This window comes from Thamnophis elegans, chromosome Z (assembly GCF_009769535.1).
Source record: "Thamnophis elegans isolate rThaEle1 chromosome Z, rThaEle1.pri, whole genome shotgun sequence".
NCBI classification, from domain to species: domain Eukaryota; kingdom Metazoa; phylum Chordata; class Lepidosauria; order Squamata; family Colubridae; genus Thamnophis; species Thamnophis elegans.
Window position 1 is genome coordinate 55,802,612 of NC_045558.1, and position 23,164 is coordinate 55,825,775.

At 40.2% G+C, this 23,164-nt stretch overlaps 1 protein-coding gene across 1 annotated transcript in view; it reads left to right on the forward strand.

Annotated features, from left to right (window-relative positions):
- The window catches only part of LOC116521162 (prostatic acid phosphatase-like), a 117,916-nt gene extending 97,744 nt beyond the window's left edge, over window positions 1-20,172 (forward strand). The window contains exons 8-11 of the mRNA XM_032235859.1: window positions 14,224-14,303; window positions 15,217-15,323; window positions 17,080-17,249; window positions 20,084-20,172. Coding sequence (XP_032091750.1) covers window positions 14,224-14,303; window positions 15,217-15,323; window positions 17,080-17,249; window positions 20,084-20,172 — 446 coding nt within the window. The remainder of the gene's footprint in view (window positions 1-14,223; window positions 14,304-15,216; window positions 15,324-17,079; window positions 17,250-20,083) is intronic.
- The last annotated feature ends 2,992 nt before the right edge of the window (window positions 20,173-23,164 follow it).

Sequence of the window (23,164 nt, forward strand, 5' to 3'; positions counted from 1 at the left end):
GTCTAGAATGCAACAATACGCACCATTTGACTGACTGACCCACAGGTCATTCAAATCACATTACTGCAATATAAGCTGCACTGCAGAGGTGGGTTCCCACCTATTTGGTCAGGTATGGGCGAATAGGTAGTAACTCCAGCAGACACATCACCGTACTGGTACGACGCCATCTTGGTTTTCTGTTCTGTACATGCGCAGAACAATCTTCATGGAAAAATGTATTTTTCCCTTTTTTTTTTACCGTTGTGCTCATGTACAGACCATTTTAAGTGCAAATGCCCTGCCCACCCGCCCCACCCAGTCACTCCTCACCTCCCTGCCTAAGCTGCCATGTAGTGCCTGCTCTGCGCTGCAACTGAGATGCCTCCTCAGCGAAGGAGGCTGGGCCTCCTTCGGGTACCGTCAACTGGGCAATGCTGGTTGGCGGCTACTTGGGGGAGGTCTTTTTCTGTAGCTGCCCCAGCCCTGTGGAATGATCTACCCGCAGAGATCCGGACCCTTCCCACTCTCTCAGCCTTCCGGAAAGCCATTAAAACCTGGTTGTTCCGGCAGGCCTGGGGCTGTTGACTCCAAAATACGGTCCAGCCCCATTTAGAATGGAATGCATGGTGTGCTGTTTTTAAATCTATCTTTTTTTCTCTCTGTTTTTTTTTAAATTTATTTATTTCTGTACTGTAAGCCGCCCGGAGTCCTACGGGATTGGGCGGCATATAAATGTTATTAAACTTGCAAACTCCTCCTGCTGCCTACTGGTAAGTCTCTCTAGCCCACCCCACGGAGTTTGCTGCACCCGCCCCCCCATCCCCACTGGGCTCGCAACCTTATCTTCCCCCGCCCCTTCCAGGATCCCCACCAGCCTTGTTTTGGCTCTCAGCAGGCTTTAGGGATGTCTGTAAAGTCCAAAATAGAGCGGGGGACCATTTTCTCTCCCAGCAGGCTTCAGGGAGGCCTGTTAGGCCCAAAATAGAGTGCGGGGGGGTAGGCCCATTTTGGTTCCCAGCAGCCTACAGGGAGGCTTGCTAGGCCCAAAATAGACCATGGGGGGTGGAGGGCTCAGCACCCATTTTGGCTCCCAGAATAGAGGGGGAGGGGCTAGCAAGTCTCCCTGCAGCCTCCTGTGAATAAAAGCAGGGGGGCTTCAAGAGAGAGTGAAAGAAATCCTCACCATGTAGGGATCCCCAAGTGCATGGTGCAGAGATCTGCAAACGTAGCAACTTTAAAACTTGTAGACTTCAATTCCCAGAATTAAGCTCTGCTGGCTGGAGAATTCTGGGAGTTGAACTCCACAAGTCTTAAAGTTGCCAAATTTGCAGACCTCTGGCATGGATTTGACAGCTTATTGAAAGTGCAGCTAGCTATCCTTGCTCAGGCTAAGCTAATCAATAGTGGAAGGGAGGGAGGGGAGGGAGAAAAAGAGAAGAGAAAGTGAATGTGATATGGATGGACGGATAGAGGGAGGGAGAGTGAAAAAGGAGAGGAAGGAAGGACAAAAACCTGGCCCTAGAGGTTTGCTTCAGAGGATGCTTTTAAACAATATAGCAATCCAGGGCTGGGACCTCACAGGTCATCTAGTCCAATCTCCTGCTGCAGCAGGAGACCTTATATCATCTTGGTTATTTTAGTGCCTCTAACACAGAGGAGAAATTCCCAGAAATCCCCAGGCATTGCCAACCTCTCCCCCCAGTAAAAAAAAACCCAACCCTAGAGCAGTGATGGTGAACCTATGGCATGCGTGCCATAGGGGGCACATGGAACCATGTCGCCTGACATACCACTCACTGGGAGGATGATTGGCACCTGCGCATGCACACAGAAACAGAAAGTTAATTCAGCTCCTCTTACCTCCTGTGAGAAGCTGAACCTTTGGCTGCTCTCTGGATTTCCGCTTTCTGCTCCTGCTCCTCGCCGGCTTGATTGTAAGTTGCCCTGGGCTAGCGCAAGGGGGGTGGGGGGCTGGGAAGCCTTGCTGGCTGCTTCCCAAATCTCTCCACCTCCGAAGCCATTTAACACCATGCTGGGAGAGTGCTGGGTGTGTGTGTGTCTGAGCCTTGCTAGCTGCTTCCCAAAACTCTCCACCTCTGAAGCCATTTAACACCATGCTGGGCTAGTCCGGAGGGTGGGGGGAAGCCTTGTTAGCTACTTCCCAAAGCCCTCACCCCCGAAGCCATTTCATACCCTGTTGGCCCAAATGAGATGAGCTAGGAAGGGCGGGGTGCTTTTCAAGGAGCCACAAGGGAGGCTGAGATCTGGTTTCTGCCCCACAAGTAAGATTTGGCCCAGAACTAATCCCAACATGAAGGTCTTTTATTTGCTCCTTGTACTCCTTGTCTTTGCATTTATACCAGGTAAGAAATTAAATTTCTGATGATGTAAAAATAGCTCATACCTCACCTTACTAGACAGCTATTATCATGTCTAAAAGCAAGATATTCTTCTCCATCTTGTCTCGAGTGCCATTTAATCCAGAACCTGACTTCTGGAATTAATAATGTAAAAATGCAAAGACAAGGAGTACAAGGAGCAAATAAAAGACCATCATGTTGGATCAAACGTTACTTCTGGGAAAGAAACCAGTTCGCAGCCCACTTGTGGTTCCTTGAAAAGCATCCCCCCACACACACGCTCCAACACCTGAAGAGGCAGGGGAGGGCTGCAGGTGTCCTGGTTGATCCCAAGGGGATCTGGGAGTGGGTGTGAATTTCCCAGACAAACCATCCCACAGCCCTCGCCATCCTCTTTTCTGTGAAATTGCTTTCTCCCACTCGCTGATGGTCAGCAAATTCAAAAGAATCCTCAGCTGAGAATTACTGCTGTAGATTGAGTGATTCAGGGAATTTCTTTAGTGTTAACTAATAGTGTCAGCTACCGTATTTTTCAGACTATGAGATGAACCAGTGTATAAGACACACCAAGATTTCGAAGAAGTAAGTAAGAAAAAAAAGTTTTTGTTGGGACTTCCTGTGGTGATGTCATCATGCTTGGAGCTGTGGAACAGGAGTTCTCATAACCTCTAACTTCTTCATTTGAGCTCATTTCTGAGCACTGTGGATCCTGAAGGGACTGGCAGATTAAGGGGAAAACTCTGAAGATGCTGGGGTGATAAGGCAAATCCCCCAGCGGGTAGGAGAAACCCACTAAATAGGACGAGGATCTATCCTGCCACTTGGTCAGGACCGGAGCGACCGCATAAGAAGGAAGCAGAGAGAGAAAGCAGTTGAAATCAAGGCATCTGTTATTATTATTATTGAAACCCCCCAAAAAGGAGGACAATGCGAAATTGGCAGAGAGGGTGAGCTGGAAAGAAAGAGGCTCTGGAATGGACACTGTTTTTGCAGTTCAGATTTTTGCCAAAAAGTAGTGAGAGCTGAGACACTGCGTGGGAATTGACAGCGTGATTAACTTAAATGAAAATGGCCAAAGTGAGAACGAAAACCCGGCGTGGACAAAACCCTGAGTGGGACATAGTAACTGCTGAGAAGCCTTGGAAAGCACATAAAGGATTGTTTAACAGTTGGGTTGGTTGTTGACTTTTTTTCTTCTTGCTCTTCCTTCTACTCTTTTGTTTTTCCAAAGAATAGCTGAACTTTGAGCTTTGAACAGTTTCAACCGTGAACAATAAACTCAGGTAACAAAGGGAGCAAGCACTCTTTTTCTTTTTGGAGGGGACACCTTGCAAATATACGGTATTTATTCTCCTTGGAACTTGGAACTGTACATGAGACAGTAGAGAGAGAATTGTTTTGGAACGATTAGAGGGCTTCTTTACCCACCCCTCCTTTATTTTGTGTTTGCCGCTGGACTTGTTGTACTAACTGATTGCCACTAACATACTGAGGAGAGGGTGACACCTAGTGGATTATAAATTTGAACCGTGAAGTCTGATGCAAGAAAACCAACGGTGACATAATCTGGAGTATATATATAGAGAGAAACTAATTACTAAAATTAGTATGTGTATAATTGATACAATTGAAAGACATCTATTTGAATAAGATAACTGTGTGACATATAACTCTATGATATATAATAATTAAGGATCAAAAACAGAATAGAATAATACATAGAAATGTTTAGATATTGAAATGTGCTATTAAGGATGGTTAATTATTGTTAAATATTGAGATATATAATTATTGATACCACTGATATTGCTGATAAAGTAGAAGTAAAATAGAATTAGAAAGAATTAAAACTATTTTTTAGAATAAATAAAGAAGAAGACACCTCAATTCAAAATCTCTGGGGCACTATGAAAGTGTCAGGCCTGCAGTTATATTCCTTTTAGGATCTTTGGCCTGCCATACTCTCTCTTATTTCATTATGCTGTTTCATTAGTGTAGTAGTTGGGGGAGGACTAGAAAGGAGTAGAATTGTGGAATGTGTTGTTGTCATTCTTTTCTAGAAGCCCAAGGTCATCTTTTGTCTCTGCACCTCTGCTCCTGACCGGAACCAGCTGGGTGGAGATGCCAGGATGGAAGAAGAAGATTGGATCATGTGATGGATGTGTGGATGTGGGGACAAGATCATGAACTTTCAACTGAGTGGGAATCCGATGTAACTTCCAGAATTGGGATTCCACAGATGTGCTAAGATGTCTGATTTATTAAATTGGAACTTTAAGGATCATTTTGTCTTGGACTCTGATTTAATTCTACATGATACTTGGAACGCTGACAGAAACCATACACAAGAGGCGTCACGAGTGCCTACATGGCGAGAAAAACTAGAATACAAAAAGAGCAACAAAAATGTATGCAAAAAGAACTTATGGAAGCCGAAGCTGAACTACAGAAAGACCAAAGAATAAAATTAAAAAAGAAAAAAGAGAGATGATAAAACATAAGATCAACTTAATAACTCAAAATGAATTAACACAGAAAAGTAAAGCGGCCAGACAAAATTACTTTGAACAAGCCAACAAACCTGGACGATGGCTGGCATATAGATTGAAGAATGAAAGAGAAAAAAGGATGATATATCAATTAAAAGATGATGAGGAAAGAATTCTATACAAAGCGAAAGAAAAGAAGCATATTATTCATAAATACTTCGCAAAACTATAGGCGCAAGATAGTATGGAGGAAATCAAGATAAAACATTATTTAAACACAGAAAAGATAACACTAATCTCAAAAGAACAAAGAGAAGCAATAAACAGGCCAATAACGTTAGCCGAAGTGGAATTAGTCCTGAAAAACCAGAAAAATAATAAAACCCCAGGACCAGATGGAATAACAGTGGAGCTATGCAAATATAATAAAATAATATTGGAGGAGGATATAGAACTAGGAGTGGAAATGTTTAACAAAGTTTTAGGAAAAGCCAAGATGCCTGAATCATGGACGGAAGCAATAATATCGCTAATCCTGAAAGAAGAAACCAATCTACAAGAAATGCAAACTACAGACCAATTTCATTACTAAATTCTGATTATAAAATATTTGCAGCAATTGTGGCAGGAAGAATTAAACAGGTTTTAAATGAATGAATACACCCGGACCAAAACGGATTTTTACATCACAAACACATTAAAAATAATATGAGAGTCATCCTAGACATAATAGAATATTACAAGACAAATCCAGAAAAAATATGGTACCGGTTTTCCTTGATGCACAAAAACCATTCAAGAATGTAATTTGGAAATTTATAATGACAATATTAGACAGGATGAAATTTGGAGGAAAATTTACAAAAATGATAGAAAAACTTTATAACAGTCACACAGCCAAAGTTCTGAACGGAGAACTAACAGATAAGATCAAAATAAAAAAGGGTGTCAGACAGGGATGCCCCCCCTCTCCTTTGCTGTTCATATTAACCCTGGAAATTTTATTAAATGAAATTAGGAAGGACCAGGGAATAAAAGGTTTGAGACTCAAAAATGAAGAATATAAGGCCCAAGCTTATGCCGATGACTTAGTATTGGTTCTAGAAGATCCATTAGAATCCAGTCTGAAATTAATTTAAAAAATAGAAGATTATGGCAAAGTGGCAGGATTAAAAATCAATAAAGGCAAAACAAAAATGATAACCAAGAATATGACAAAAAAGCAAGAAGAGGAACTGGAATTAGCAAGTAGAATGCAAATAACTAAGAAAGTGAAATACTTGGGGATCTGAGGATCTGCAAAATGTTCCACAATTAAGGACAATAATTATAATAAACTAGTGACACAAATAAAGAAAGATTTAGAAATCTGGAAAAATATTCAGCTATCACTAATGGGACGTGTAGCCACAGTCAAAATACTATTTTACCAAGAATCTTATTCTTGTTGCAAGCCGCACCTATTAACCTGGGTAAAACTTTCTTTCAAGAATTAAACAAAATAACTGCTACGTTTATTTGGCAAGGACGAAAAGTAAGGATTAAACTAAAGACAATGGAAGATAGCAAGGAGAGGGGAGGTGTAGCATTACCAAATTGGGAATTATACACATTAGCAGTAACAATAACATGGGGAAAAGATTGGATAGAGCTAAAGAATAAAAGAATTTTGATCTTAGAAGGCCATGATTTGCAAGCAGGTTGGCATACATTCCTATGGGATGATAAAAATAAAACGCACAAATACTTTCAAAAACATTTAATTGCAAAACTGGTTCAAAATCAAAAAAATTCACTATAAAATCCTGAATTGGCTATCACTGACAGAAAGAATGATCCATCCAAATTTTATAGATATGAATAAAATGCTAAGATACAGAGACATAATTCACGGTCAGGGAAATTTAAAAACAATTGAAGAATTGGCAGAACAAAACATGAAAGTTGACTGCCTAACCTACTTGCAAATCAAAACTAAACACAATAATGATACTAAAATATATGACATCGAAACAGAACCACACGAATTGGATAAAATAATTCATAGCTCGGATAGAAAGATGATAGGGAGAATATAAAAATTTCTCCTGAAACATAAAATGGAAGAGGAAATCGTGAAAGAAAAAATGATAAAATAGGCACACAACTTTGGCTATAATATTGAATTGGATAAATGGGAAATTTTTGGGGAACAATGACACTATCAGTTGCATACAAGGAAAATCAGTACAAAATGTTTTACAGATGGCACCTGGCACCAAGAAGGTTACCTAAAATCTCAACAAATACCTCCACAAAATGCTTGAAATGTGAATCAATACATGGAACATACTACCACTTATGGTGGACCTGTGAGAAGGCCAATTTTTTTTTTTGGGGGGGGGGGGTTGAAGTTTTTTTTATTAGGAATAATGACTGTGAAATATAAAAAAGAAATTCAGTATTTAATATTACATATAATTATGGCGGCAAGGATTGCCTTTGCCCAGAAGTGGAAAAACAAATTAATTCCAAGCGAAGATGAAATAATAAGATAGGTTATGGATTGTGCTGAAATGGACAAATTAACAAAAAAAATCCAGGGAAAAGAAGAAACAGAATACTACCACATATGGGATAAATGGTATAGGTGAATGGAGAAAAGAAACAAGGATCAATTATCAAAGCCCAAAAATAGTAGTTAAGGAGAATTAACACATATATATGTTTCCAAGTGGTTTAAACTTATTAGAGGCAATCAGCCAACCTAGCAGACAGAGGAGTAAGATACTGTAAGAGGGTTAAGAATGGTGAAATACAAATGAAATATAATAGAAGGGGAAACAATATAAGGTGACCAATATCGATTGGCAATTGCTATTAGAAAGAACAGAAGCTCCTGTTTGTATTGTATTGTCTAAATGTGGTGTATGTCTAAGTTTTGTTTGTGTGTGTGTGTGTGTGTGTGTGTGTATTTTATATGTTTGTAAATAAAAAAAATTAAAACAAATTTTTGTCTTCCCCGCCCCCCCAGGAGCATTTTGCAGGCTTCAGCAGGGCTGGGGTAAGGCAAAATTGCCCCCATTTTTCACCAAAGCCTGCAGAGTACTTCTGGAGGGTGGGAGAAGGCAAAAGCACCTTCATTTTGGTGAAAACCAGCCAGTTTTTTACCCATTTTTCACAAAAATGGGATGCAGGGGCAGGGCTTCGGGAGGCAAAAATGCCTGTATTCTGTGTATAAGATGCAGCAACATTTCCACCAGGGGTGGGTTTCTCACCCCTCGCACGCGGCGCGCACATGCGTACTAGCGTCTGCGCGATGCTCCAGCTGCTCCTGGAGGATCGCGCAGGCGCTGTATGCGTTCTGCGCATGCGTGGAAAGCGCAGAATTCGTAAAAACTGGGTAAGGAGTGGGCGCGGGTGTGCGGGCGCGCGCGGGCGCGGGGGGGGGGCTTCGCCGTTCCCAGAAGTTACTTACTTCCGGGTTCGGCGACCAACCAGATCGCAGGGACCGGTGCGAACTGGTCGAAACCCACCCCTGATTTCCACGCTCTTTTTTGGGGTGGAGGTGTGTCTTATACTCGGTAAGTGCTGTTATTGTAGGGTTTTGGCCATGCCCATCCAGTCACATGACTGCCAAACTACTCCCACCTGGTCACATGACTGCCAAGCCACGCCCACAAAATAAGCCATGCTTATAGAACCGGTAGTAAAAAAAATTGAAACCCACCACTGCTGCACTGGCTTCCAGTTGCATTCTGGGTAAAATTCAAGATGTTGCTTATTTCCTTTAAAGTCCTACATAGCACAGAGGCAAATTATTTGCCAGATTTCCTTTAAAGTCCTACATAGCACAGAGGCAAATTATTTGCCAGATTACCTCTCCCTGAAAGCATCTGCTTGTCCTATTAGGTTATATAGGAATGTGCCAGTGGTGGGTTTCAAAATTTTTTAGAACCTCTTGTGTAGGTGTGGCCTGCTTTGTGGGAGTGGCTTGCCAGCCATGTGACTGGGTGTGCGTGGCCAACTTGTAAAATGTGGTGAAACTCACTTAACAATGCTCTTGCTTAGCAACCAAAAAGTTGGCTCAGAAACTCTGGCATTTGAAGCACGCAAGACTTAAAGCTGTCAAGTTACAAGACCCTTGCACCCCTAATCCTTTAGAAAAAAAACCAGGGGTGTTCAAACCCGACAGCTTTAAGACTTGTGGACTTCAACTCCCAGAATTCCTCCTCTTGCTCTTCATCTTGATGATGTCTGGATGGGCGGGGGGAGGAAACTGGAACCAGTTTTAAACGGCACTATAGATTTGTGGAATCTCTTCTATAGAAGAGGTTAGAACTCGCAGAAACCCACCCTGGAATGTGCCTTCCTGTTCCCCTGACTTAAATGTTGCCATTTAACAAATGATGGGACTCAGAGGCATGCTTTCATGGTGGCCACCCCAGCCCTTTGGAATGGATTCCCACCTGACTTCCAAGGGATCCCCATCCTTTTAGCCTTCCAGAAGGCCATGAAGAGTTCGACTTTTTCCTCAAGTATTGGACTAGGATTGGGGTTGAGCTGTGGGATGACTGCCCTGGTGCCTGAAGGAAATGTACTTTTACCTTTTTTTATTTTTTACAGATTATTGTAAGCCCCCATGAAATCCGCATATGAACTAGGAAGCTATATAAATACTGTAAAATTAATTAATATTGCCAAAAAATAATTAATATTGAAAACAGTATATTAAACAGATGCACTATGAGGCCAGTAAGACAAATAGGACTGCTGTTCTTGTTGTTTTTTAAAAATCTGCTTTCCTTATCATATTATTTGCTATCAATTGCAACAAACTAAAAAATGTGAAAGAAAAAGATGTAAGTCACCTTTGTAATTTCCTTCTTTCCATCCTTCCTTCCTTTCATTTCAACACTGACTCTAGGTGCTATAATACAAAAAAAACTAGACATAAAAGAAGAAAATAGCTAGCTTGACAGATAACCAGGTGCTGTGCCATAAAAGATTTTTTAGGAGATCATCAGCACTTGAATTTTCTGAAAATCCCAGAAGCAACCAGAAGTTCACTGTAATCAGTGGAGATCACATAACAAAAGTCCTGCATGGCCATTTAGTAAAAATTGATTAGAAGCATTAGAATGCAGGTTTCCTGATATCTTCAAAATTCAGAAAAACATATATTGCAGACAGGGAAGTGCAGTCAGGGGAGGCAGGAGAGGTAGGACCTCACCACTGTCATCATGAAAAGAAAAAAAATTAAAAGGAAAAAGGCTGAGGTAGTTGCTACCAGAGTCACAGTAGATGACTGCTTAGTGCTTAACTGCAGGAGGAGGTGAGAGAACCAAGTGCATCATATCTTTATGATCACTTGAGCAGAGTTAAGCAAGGGTTAAAAAGCAAAAAATTCCTTATGCAAAGGAGGCACGGGGTTCTCTCGCCTCCTCCTGCAGAGGGCACTTTTTAGAGGCTTTTTTAAAACAGTTAAGCAGAGTCATCCATTGGGGACTCTGGCAGCAGCTAACCCAGCCTGGCTTCAGTAGCTCTTGCCTTTTTCTTTTTACATTTTTACATTTTCATCATGGCAGGCAAGACCAGAGTTGAAATCCTCTGTGACACAGCTGGAAAAGGTATGTGGGTCGGAGGGAGGGGTGGGGAATTCAAAATTATTGTAATTTGTAAGTAATTTTTATTGTAAGTAATTGGTGTGTGTGTGTGTTTGTTTGTTTGTTTCTTTACTTCACTCAAACAAACTCTCTCTCAATTTGAGAGACAGTTTTTTTGAGAAGAGAGGAAAGGGGGAGAGGCAGGGAGGGCAGCTTGTTTGAGAAGAGAGGGACAGCCCACCAGCAGCGGCGGGTCTTTTACCCACCTCTGCTGGTGGACTGGCACTTTCTTTCTTTTGCTAGGCCAAGCCCATTGGAGCTCGCCGCGCCGGGGGGAAGAATGGGCTGGCTGGGCTGGCTGGCTGGGGAGGGGGGAATCATGGCCACTCATGTGGCTCCCACTGCCACCACCAGCAGCTTGGGTGTCCGGTTCCGGTTCAGCTCAGGGCTGTGAATTGACATGGTGAGACAGCTGCAGCAGCTATAGAGCAGGATGACGGCCTTAGAGCGGGACGCGTCAGGGCTTCAGGGGCAGCTTTTGGAAAGCCGTGCCAGGGCTTTCTGAAAGTGGACCCAGAAAACGCTATTTGGATAAACTTTGTAAGGCTTTGAGATGGAAAGCAAATAATTTTCAATCGGGCCAAAAAGATGATTGCAATGCAAGAAAACACTCTGCTGCCCTGTTTGCCATTCCCAAGACCCAAGGGGAAGGGTTGGGGGGAAGCAAGCACTGCCGAGCATAACCTCCGACCCGCCGGCCCAAGCAGGCTCCTGGTGCTCCCTTTTACCTGTGCAGAGAGAGGTGCAGGCTGACAGGACAAGCACCGCAGCAGCGCCCAGTACGAAGCGGAGCACTCACCTCATGACGGCACATGGGAGAAGTTCTGGCAGATGGGATGGAGCGAGCCGGAGGGGGGTTGTTGAGGCTTACAGGGCCATCCGGAGAGGTGAGCTTCCCAGAGGCTGGTCTCCCACACCCCATGCCCTCCCCTCCAGCCGGGCGATGACGCCGAGCTCTTTGCCACCAGTGACTCTTGGCACTGCTGGAAGAAAGAGGTGGGCATGGAGTTTGTCTGCCCCCCTCCTGACTCCGCCTTGCCCGGTCACTCCCTTGCCCTGCAGAGGGCTTGCCCGGTGAAGAAGATGCCTGGAGAGTCGGTACCAGCAGGCAGGCAGGCAGGGTGCAGAGGGAGGGAAGCGCCGCTGCAGGTAGCTCAAGGTGGTGCGCCTTGTCACAAGCGGCTCTCCAGCCACCTGGAAGGAAACAACGAGTTGAAGGGTGGGCTGTTGCACCCCGCGAGCAAAGGGGCCACTGGGGGCTGCAAGACTGCTTCATTTCTGGTGGGTAGTTCTAAGCGAGGCGGCAAGAGCGCACCAAAATCAATGCCCTGTCAACCCCTCGGTTTCCCCCCTGACTCTCTTGAGCGCACGTCTGATTTGTTTTGTTTTTTACATAAAAGCATAAAAGAAAAACGCCCCCGAAGCCCCGATGAGTCCCACTCTATGGCCATTGTCCCGCTCTATGACGTATGCAGTGGCCATAGAGCGGGATGCGTCGGGGCTTCGGGGACAGCTTTCGGAAGGCTGTGTCATAGAGCGGGATGCTTTGGGGCTTTGGGGGTGGCTGGCACTGGCAGATATAGGGAGGCTTTTGCCCGCTTGCCTCACGGCCATGAACCTCACCGCACGTCACTGATTGCAGAAGGTAAATATTGCAATGTATTATGTAGGCAGTGCCCCCTTTGATTCCAACATACAGACCCCTCTACAAATGTATATGAAGAACCCTTGCATTAATGTATATCTACAGTAGACTTAAAATGGACCAAAAGACAATCGTTTGTTAACCTAAAGGATGAAATTTACAGGATTTGAAATTAATCATTTTATTTTCTATTCCACCCAAATCTTTGCTAAAATCAATTCCACACAGTGACAGCTACACCAGTGGTGGGATTCAAGCATTTTTACTACCGGTCTGTAGACAGGGCTGGGTGTGGCATGGCTTGGTGGGTGTAGCAGGGGAAGGATACTGTAAAATCTCCATTCCCATCCCACTCCAGGAGAAGGTTACTGCAAAATCCCCATTTCCTCCCAATCAGCTGGGACTTGGGAGGCAGAGAATAGATGAGGGCAGGGCCAGTAAGAGATGATATTTACCGGTTCTCCGAACTACTCAAAATTTCTGCTGCTGGTTCTCCAGAACTGATCAGAATCTGCTGAATACTACCTCTGAGCTACACCAGTGGAGAAGTGTCATTATTCCAGATAAATTTTTGTTGCACTTCACTGGCATATGTATATAGTTATTCTGGTATATTTCACCACATATTGGCTTCTTGTACTTGCATTTAGAGTTTCCATTTCATAATACAATACACATGACCAAAATCTTTTCCATTAAAATTGCAGTGTTAAAATCTTCACTTTGGCTGTATTTTTAATTTTGTCTTCACAAGTTACATTATTGTTTTTATCATTACATTTTTAATGAATGTGTTATAAGTATCTAATTCACAGAAGCCTGTAATGGCAAACTATTACCTTATTATTGCTCAGGAAAATAATTGAATAATTGCCCATGTAGTTATCAGGAACTGAACAATATCTTTTTTATGATAAATAATAGTTTTATCTAAATCTCTAATTATTCCAAAGTATAAATATATTGCATACAAAAACCTTAGCAATCTAAAATGTTTTTAAAAGACACAAATTAACCAGGTTTAAATAGACAGGTACAACATGGACAGTCTATATATGGATGGTATGGAATCTATGTACTAACAAATACAATTATCTCTCAGAAAATTGCATGAGCATAGGAAATGTGGATAATGTAAATCAGTGGTCCCCAACCCCCGGTCCGCGGACCGGTGCCGGGCCGTGGAGTACCTGGCACCGGGCCGCGCAGCGGCCGGGGGCCATGATCACTGCAGCGGCCAGGGGACATGATCGCTGCAGCGCAAAGGCTCCTGGGCCGTGCACAAAAGCTCCTGGGCCGTGCGCAAAGGATCCAGGGAAGAGAGCCCCGCGCAGGTACGCAATCAATGTGTCGTCGCGAACAACGCCCCCCCACCCCTGCGCGCGCTCAGCGGGCCACGGTAAAATTATCAAAGGCTGACTGGTCCGCGGCGATAAAAAGGTTGGGGACCACTGATGTAAATAATGGAATTGGAAGTTTTGGGTCACATAGAATTTTCTCATGATTGTCAATTGAAAATGATCTTATAATGGTTTTTCATTGCTATGAGAAAGAATGTAGAGCAGGGATTCCCAACCATTCCATGCAAAAACTTGGGATGCAAAAACCTGGGTTTAGAAGTTTCAAAGTTATACTGTATATGCATAATTATATGCATATAATTATTTACTTTTGTAAGGGGTGCAACAATATATCAGAAGTGTTCTAGGGGGTGCGGGGTATAGAAAAGGTTGGGAACCCCTGATATAGAGAAAAGAATTGTTTCTTTTCTCTAAAGGAATAATGGACTAGATGAATCTAGCAGAATAATAATAGTAATTATTTAAATTATTAAATTAAAAGACATAAGACATCTTGAGATATATTTCTTATGGATAAAATATACATTATTTATTTCTACTGTATGAGAAAATAAGACATCTGCTTAACATTAACCAGCTTCATTTTGGTTTAATTGCTAGAATTAAATTATCATTCATTAGTTTCTTTAATAGACTCTTTATTAAGAATCTCAATTTTTCCTGCATTACTAACTAAATATTAGGAATATTTAAAGTATATTCCAACCATTATTAATAACACTTATTTACTCTTTCATTAAGGTCTTCTTGTGAAAGATATTCTACAAAAGTTCTCAGAAGCTCGATTTCCTCAGAAAAGAAAGATGATAGTCTATTCTGCAGTAAGTGTCTTTAAAATTCAGCCAGCAGCCATTCAGCCAACTATAGAATGCAAACAATTCTGCTGAACTTTACTGAAATGTATTAGCTGAAATCTGTGGAAGATCAGAGTCTTTATTAAAGTAGTTTTGTAGTGGCTTCTGGTCTCTTAGTTTTGATGAAAAAAAATTATGATAGAATAAAACAATTGATTGGTAGTCTGACTGGTTAATTTTATTACAAAAGTCACTATCAACTCTTAGCAACCATATCAATAAATTTTATTCAAGACAACTTACTTAGGTTTTATTTGGTTTTTAATACTGACACTATCAGTTATCAGATGTCATGATGGCTTATTCTAGCTACATTATTACTCCAATTTTTTTTCAATCTTTTCTTCTCTAATTACTAGAGCCATGTTTTCCAATGTGAGAGCTTCATTATCTGACCCTTAAATTTGTCTCAATGTTTCACTTATGCTCATTCAGTTTTTCTGGCAACATTATAGTCTTTTGCCTTCTGGGTTTCAGCTGATGTTCCCTCTTCTAGATTTATTCCACGACTAACAAAACCACCTGCTTTCACCTCCATTATGAATTACTTTAATCAATCTCCCTCCCTCCTCCCTCCCCTTCTGACCTACCTATTCCTGTAGGCATCCTTTCAATGTCCCTGAAAATATTAAGATGGTACATCAGGTAGTAATTCCCTGGCCTTGTTTTAAAGATACAGGAGTCCTTCTAGAAAAATGCATAATATAACCTGTAATTAATGCAAAGATCTGTGTGTATTTGGAGCAAAGAAAACATTGTTATTTACTACAGAAAAAAATAGTTGAAGAGGTATTATATGCATATCAATATAAAGAAATTGCAATTAGCAATATTCTATTCACAATAATATTAACAAATACCTTTCTCCCTCACTTTACAGCATGACACTACTCTTGGTGCTCTGCAGATGGCGCTCAATATATACAATTATAAACTACCACCTTATGCCTCTTGCCAGATTTTTGAACAATATGAAGAAGAAAATGGGCAAGTATTTAACATAGGGTGAACATAAGCATACTTATGAAATCAATTAATTTTTCCTGGCTGGATCTCCACAAAAGTACCTTGGTGGACAAATATATAACAACATTAGAAACAGGTTATTTGTGAATACATATTCATTCCCAGATTGGGTGATTAGTATCAAGTTCACAGATCTTTGCACACACACAAATCCCACTTCTTGTCCCAAACTTTCTTTTTCCACAACCTAATGTAGGTGCAATGGCTTTGTAGTAATTGCTTCTGTTAAAGAAAAAGGAATCAAAATCCTGCAGCTCACCCAGAAATTCACCAGTAGATCCCGAGCTACCTTCTTTCTACACATACTGTGATCTTCAGCTAGAACTGACAGATCTGAGCTGCAAAAATAAAAAAGGAGTTTTCTGCTTCTCCATCATGGTGACCAGTGGTGGGTTTCAAAAAAATTTAGAACCTCTTCTGTAGGTGTGGCCTGCTTTGTGCGAGTGGCTTGCTGGCATATGACCAGGGTAAGAGTGGCTTGCTAGCCATGTGACTAAGTGGGAGTGGCTTGGCAGTCATGTGACTGGGTGGGCGTGGCCAACTTGTAAAATGTGGTGAAACTCACTTAACAACACTCTTGCTTAGCAACTAAAATGTTGACTCAGAAACTCTGGCATTTGAAGCACACAAGTCTTAAAGCTGTCAAGTTACAAAACCTCTCACCCCTAACACTTTAGAGAGAAAAAACCCCAGAGATGTTCAAACTTGACAGCTTTAAGACTTATGGACTTCAACTCCCAGAATTCCTCCTCCAGTCATGTTGGCTCAGGAACTCTGGTATTGAAGTGTGCAAGTTTTAAAGCTGTCAAGTTACAAGATCCTTGCACCCCTAACCCTTTAGAAAAAAAACTCAGGGATGTTCAAACTTGACAGCTTTAAGACTTTAAGGTTTAAATAGGACTCTTAGAGGTGGGTGGGGTAATTGGTGAGCCAGCCAATCAGTGAGCAGTGGGGGGGGCAAGCATGGTGCGGACGGGTGGGGGGAGGGAACTGGAACCGGATCTAAATGGCACAGTGGATTTGTGGAACCTCTTCTATAGAAGAGGTTAGAACTGGCAGGAACACACCCCTGATGGTGACATAGAGTTTTACATGTGATCTGGTTCTGGTAGCTTTATCCTTAACAGTCAATTGATTTTTGTTATCAAATGACAGCATCCATTCAATTTTGTCAGGACTAGGAAAATGTTTTGTATTGATGGCCACACTTTGAATTTTGAATGATCTATTAAATACTATATTAAAGAAGAGGAACTTCCCTATTGACAAAATAGGGAATGTCACAAACATCAATTTATTAATAGGTGAACAGGTGAGATTTATCTCTGCTCTTTCCTTCCAGGCTGCTCTCTATTATGTATCATCCCATAGGGATATAGAATACTTTTCTATATCCTGCAGCTTTCTACAGCTTTCCTTCAAACAGAAAAGCAAGAGAAAACTAGAACTTCAAATATTCACAAGTTAATCTTTCAATACTAAAGTACTAGTTTTTTGGGATAGTTCTTTTCTGGAGCAGTTCAGAACAGTGTCATGAAATGGTACTCCGCTCCAAATCAGAAAGTTTAAGAATCAGGTAGACAAACTGTGGTTCCATATGATTGAATTATATTTCTCATTTCCAGAATGAATTTCTAGATCTGTACTGCATTTTTGAAAAATATCATTCAACATGTGATTCTCCCCCCCCCCCCTTTTCCTTGCTTCTGTAAATCAGACTTCACACTATTGAAATGTATTTTCAAAATGACACTTCAAAAGAATCTTATCCTGTCACATTGCCTGGCTGCTCATATGCATGTCCACTACAACAATTTGCAAAACTGGTTTTTCCCATCTTGGTAGACAACTGGGAAAAAGAATGTGAGAAGATAGACATTGATAAAGGTAATGTTATTCCTATTATATTATTAAACATTGTTATTGCTGTTGTTCAATCTTAGCAAACCATGTAAGTAAGATGTTGCAAACAGAAGTGACTGTAAAATATTATAAATATATTTTGACCTACAATTGGAAACCAGATGTGACTTTTAGAATGTTATTAAAGCACATCTTACATCCAAAGAAAATTATTATGCATTTTCATATCCTATAACATTAAACTTGTCTTATGAGCTGCCTCCTTCCCATCAGTGATTGACATAAGCAGCTTTCCCACTGGAGGGAAAGTTTTTGCCCACTGAGATTGTCAGACTATTGACTAGTAGTTATGAGTTTAAATGTTTCTTCAAGTTCTAGAAGGTCTCAGAGAAGTAGTTTCTTGTTCTGTGCTGGATTCATTGTGGGATCGCTCAAGACAAGTAGATTTGGTCTTCTCACCAAGATCATAAACAAAGGTTTGGATGACAAAAATTGCCAAATTTATCATATTGAGTTCTTTCACCATCTCTTCAGTGGAAGGTATGGCTACAGACTAAACTGTCAGGCTCATCAAAACAAAGTACTATTTACATGGCTGCCTTGTACCTTTTTGTACAGTAGTTGAATTGGAAAACCAAGATGAATCCTACTTTTGTCTTCTCAACTGAAATCTATCATATTAGTATGACATTATGTTTTCATGTATTATGATACTGCTTTAGAAAAATGCTCCTATAGCACATCTTGCTCCATTTTTTCCAGTTAATATATATTAATATATATTTTAAGATAATCAGATTTCTCTAAGTGAATTGACACCCAAGATTGTTTTACAGCCATGCATGATTAGCTGTAATTGATTATGATGAATGTTTTCTGACATTAATTATACCTATGATTGCTTGGGAGAAAAACCATAACAAACAGAAGCAAAAAAAAAGGTAAGTCAATTATAAAATAATAGTGATAACAGCACAATGGATATAAAAAGAGACCTGTGTATATGAAAACAATAAAACAATATGTACTGTTTTCTTTAGTTATATTATTCTATCACCCTGAAAGCAAAACTATGCAAAGCAAAACATGATTCCATTTGATCAGTCTTCGGTGTAGCTTGTGTGTTCTATCTGGCTGAAGTATGCTCAGCATCAGCACTTGGTGCATTCACACTACAAGATTTCCTGATTCATCTCCAGGTTCATTTAAAAAAAACAACCAGGAAATGGCTTTCCAATGCATATTTGAACTACCATTATTACTATATACTGAGGAGTTTTTACAATTAGAATGAAGCAATGTGTGTACAGCTAGTCAAGAAGGCAAACTATTTGGCACTATTTTCAAGTTCAAAGCATGAGTATGCTGTTGCAGCCATTTTTGCTTCTTAACTTGCCACAGAACCAGGGAGGAGGGAAGACTAGGTTTGGAATGCCAGTTCCAGGCAACAAGAAACCATCCCGTGGAAACCAAGGTCATCTAACCATATGGTCGGCAAGGACTTGGACAAGTTTCCAAAACAATACTTAGATGTCTAATTGGACAATGTGACCTGTACATTGGTGCAGGTCACATTGAAGAAATTATTCTTTAACTATGCGAAAACTGCAGGAATTAAGTAGAGCTGGTTTTGCTTTCACTCTCTGCCAAAATGATGTACTCAATAAAATTTTACATAGAGATTGGATCATCTCAACAGTACTTTCTCAGCTGGATTTGTCAGTCAGAACCCTGACATTAAACCAGCTCTACCAAAATCCAACTAACAAATGAAAATTTGGGGATCCTGAGCCCCGGCAACCTGTCTAGAAGAGCTGTGAAGACTCTGGGAAGATCATGGTGATGAAGTGCAAAAGGGAATCAGCTGCAAAGAAACTCCTGGGGATGACCCAGGCATATTTCAAAACCCAGGTATGGTGACCCGTCCGAAAGCCTGAGCAGAGAAAGTCGAGCAACAGGCAGTGGGGGAGAAGGCCACAGCAACTGAGGAACTCAGGCAGAGGAAGAATTCTGGCAGAGGAGGACACCAAAGATGGCTAAAGCCACGTTCCCTTTGATTTCCCCTAGAATGTCATTCACTCAAGTATCGAGGTGGAGAGTGAAGAGGGTAGCAGGATGGGAGGAATTAGGTGAATGGAGATACCTAACAGCCTGCCGCAGCTCCTCAGTGGAGCAGATGAGGGAGAAGTTCCTCAGTCTGGAGGTACATGGAGTAGAACAGGGATGGAGGATAAAGCAACTTGCTGAAGTGATGGCTTTGCCAGCCCCATCACCCCTGCCATTTCTGGGGCCAAGTCCAGCAGCCATCATCAGGGCTGCTGATCCCCAGCAAGTGGCTGTGCCTCCACCCGATCTTTCTTCCTAAGCTAGATATGGGGACAATTAAACCAATTGCTTTCAATCTATGCCAAAATGATGTGCTCAATAAAGTTGTGCATAAAAAGATTGGATCATCTCAACAGTGCTTGCTCAGTTGGATTTGTCAGTCAGAATCCTGACAACTATTCTCTCATTGATTCTTGGTAGCAGGAGGACAAATTTGTGTGCTCATACAATTTCTTTCCAAGCAAATTAAGCTTTATTGTAGCTTATAGTAGGTATGGAATATCATTTTAGGGTTTATCAAATCTGGAGTTATCCCACATCTGCCCATCTGCCTGCCTACTTTATAGCCTGCCTTCCTTGACTGGGAAATAATGAATGGACATACTATACATTGCATTCTAGAACTCCAAGATCCTTTCAAAGTTACATAATGTTCAGCAACATCTTCTTAATTTTTAGATTATATAATCCATCCATTAATGGATGTATAAGTTATTTAGATATTCTAAATTGACTCTTAATTATTCCAACAGAAAAATTCCCTGAACCTGCTGATGATCCACTGGTGCCAACAGAGAAGGTGCAAGATATAAAAGCCACTACTGAGACCATTAGGCTTTAATTTCCAAAGAGTGCAATCCCCAATCTGGCATCAGCTTTTGGGGAGAGTAAGAAAGGCTGAAGTCTTCAGTTAAAGTTTCCAAGTTGTCAAGCAAGCAGAACTGGAGGCTTTGATGACAGTTCAAGCTTTCATATTATCATTATCATCATTTGATATTATAAGACCTGCTGCAATCTTACTCCAAGGGCACCTCCTCAGTACCAAGAACACAAGCCAAAAAAGTACAGAAATGCTTGTCTGGATGGAAGTTAATAAAGTTAATAAAGAAAAGCAACATGTTGTAGTTATGCTATTTTGTGTTTAAAACTTTAACAGCAAAACAAAATGTTGAAAATGTTCTATTCTGTACATAAAATAAACTCAAGAGATTAAAACAAACCCATCATTTCTTTAGGTAAAGCATAATTGTGGAAATTTAGCTGAAAAGCATTGTTTAATACACATAGATGCAGTTTGTAATACAAATCAATGAATAGAGTTCTTTGGTAATCTGCAAAAAGTTTGATGTAATCAGTTTTGCTCTACTTGTAATAATCACTGTGGTTGTCTGCATTTTCTGTAATTGTTTTAAGGCTTACTTTACAATTAATTCAACAGATTTGTTTTCTTAAAATACTTCAATACATGTTTGATGTTCATAGTTACCAATTAATATTTCAGCGTGTTATAAAAATGCAGTTTTCACTTATCTGTATTTATAAAGTTTATAGAACTTTATAAAGTTATTCTATGAGAGAGCTTAAAGTATTGATATGTAAACAGTTTTATGAAGAGCCAATATCTACCATATAAATCTCCTACATTTAATTTCCATCCCAAATCACCTAGAGTATAGCTATGAAGATCTATTTATTATAATAAATATGTTAGTCTTCAAAATGTTATGACATTTGACATGTTGATCTCTGACCAGGTAGCCACTAGCTTGTTATATGCAAAACACAATACTTTTTGTAATGCAAATAAACCTAGCAGATGGTTAGTTTATCAGATTAGGAAAAAAAGGAAAACTCGAAATATATCTAAACTGACTTACAGAGGGAAGGAGGTGTTTCAACAGGATGAGATTCAAAAGGTATTTCAGGAATTTTTTACAGAGTTGCATAAGGGGGATAAAATTAATGGTTTAGATATAGACAAATACTTAGACAAAGAGAAAATACCCTTAGTTAAAGAAGGGCACAGGCAAAAATTGAACCAACCAATAACCTCGGGGGAAATTTTACAGGTAATTAAGCAGTTAAAGTCAGGGAAGGCACCAGTTACAGATGGTTTGACAGTGGCTTACTATAAAAATTTACAGTCAAAAATGGTAGAACCTCTTAGAGAATTATTTAATAAGATTCAAACGGAAGGTAAGGTGCCTCCATCTTGGAAGACAGCGTTTATATCCTTGATACCCAAAGAAGATCAAGATACTACCCAACCAAAAAACTATAGACCTATCTCATTACTTAATGTAGATTATAAATTTTTTACTAAAATACTAGCAAATAGGTTAATGCTGGTTATTCAACAATTGATACACGCTGACCAAACAGGTTTTATACAAGGGAGACAGATGAAAAGTAATGTTAGATTAATTATTAATGCATTAGAATATTTGGGAAAGAACAACCAAATTCCTGCTGCGTTCATATTTTTGGATGCTGAGAAAGCCTTTGATCAAGTTAATTGGCAATTTCTGTTGAAGATATTGCAAAAAATGCAGATAGGAGACAGTTTTTTACAGTCAATTAAAGCAATATACCAACATCAAACAGCTCAAATCATAGTCAATGGAAGCTTAACAGACTCTTTTCAAATTGGAAAAGGTACAAGACAGGGCTGTCCTTTGTCCCCACTATTGTTTATTACAACTTTGGAAGTATTGTTGAATAAAATACGGGGCTTGGATGGTCTAAAAGGAATTAAGATTAGGCAGCAAGAATACAAAGTGCGTGCTTTTGCGGATGATTTGGTCATAATATTGGAACAACCGCAGGAATCCAGTATGGTTTTAATGAATACGATTAATCAATATGGTCAACTGTCTGGTTTTAAAATAAACTTAGGGAAAACAAAAATATTAGCTATAAATATGAATACTAAACAAAAGGAAGAATTAGGAGGAATGTTAGGATGTGAGGTAGTCAAAAAGGTCAAATATCTTGGAGTTAATATCTTAACCTCAAATGGGAAACTATGTAAGTATAATTATGAACCACTCTGGCATAGTTTACAGATAGAGATGAAAAAATGGGAGAAATTGCACTTATCCTTGTTGGGTAGAATAGTGGCAGTGAAAATGAACATCTCACCAAATTTTTTATTTCTTTTCCAAATGTTACCGATACTTTAAAAAGATGTGAATCTTTTAGAATGGCAGAAGGGTATCAATAAATGTGTATGGGCAGGAAAGAAGCCGAGGGTAAAGCTGAAAATAATGCAAGATGCACGCGAGAGAGGAGGCTTGAAACTACCCAACTTAAAACTATATTATGATGCAGTGGTGCTATCTTTAATTAGTGATTGGATTCATTTAACTAATGATAGGATATTGAATATTGAGGGATATGATCTGGTATATGGTTGGCACGCCTACCTGTTATTCAACAAAAAACTGGACAAGAATTTTAAAAGTCATATTTTAAGAAATGCTTTTCTGAGGGCCTGGAAAAAATATCAACATAAACTAAACAACAAGATACCCATGTGGGCAATTCCTAGACATGCAATTGAAAATATGAATATAGCACAAAAACAGGATAGAACTACTTATAGACAGCTCCTCATCTTGGAAAGGGGGGCACTACAACTAAAACCCTTAGAGGTATTGAAAGAGGAGAAGGCAGTTCAAACATGGTTCCAATATGGGCAATTACAGGCCAGGTGGAAAACAGATCAAAAAATTGGTTTTATCCAAGTGGAGGATAATCTATTTAAACAAATAAGAGACCAAAGTTTAATGCATATAAAGAGGATATATAATGTATTAATACAGATGGATTCG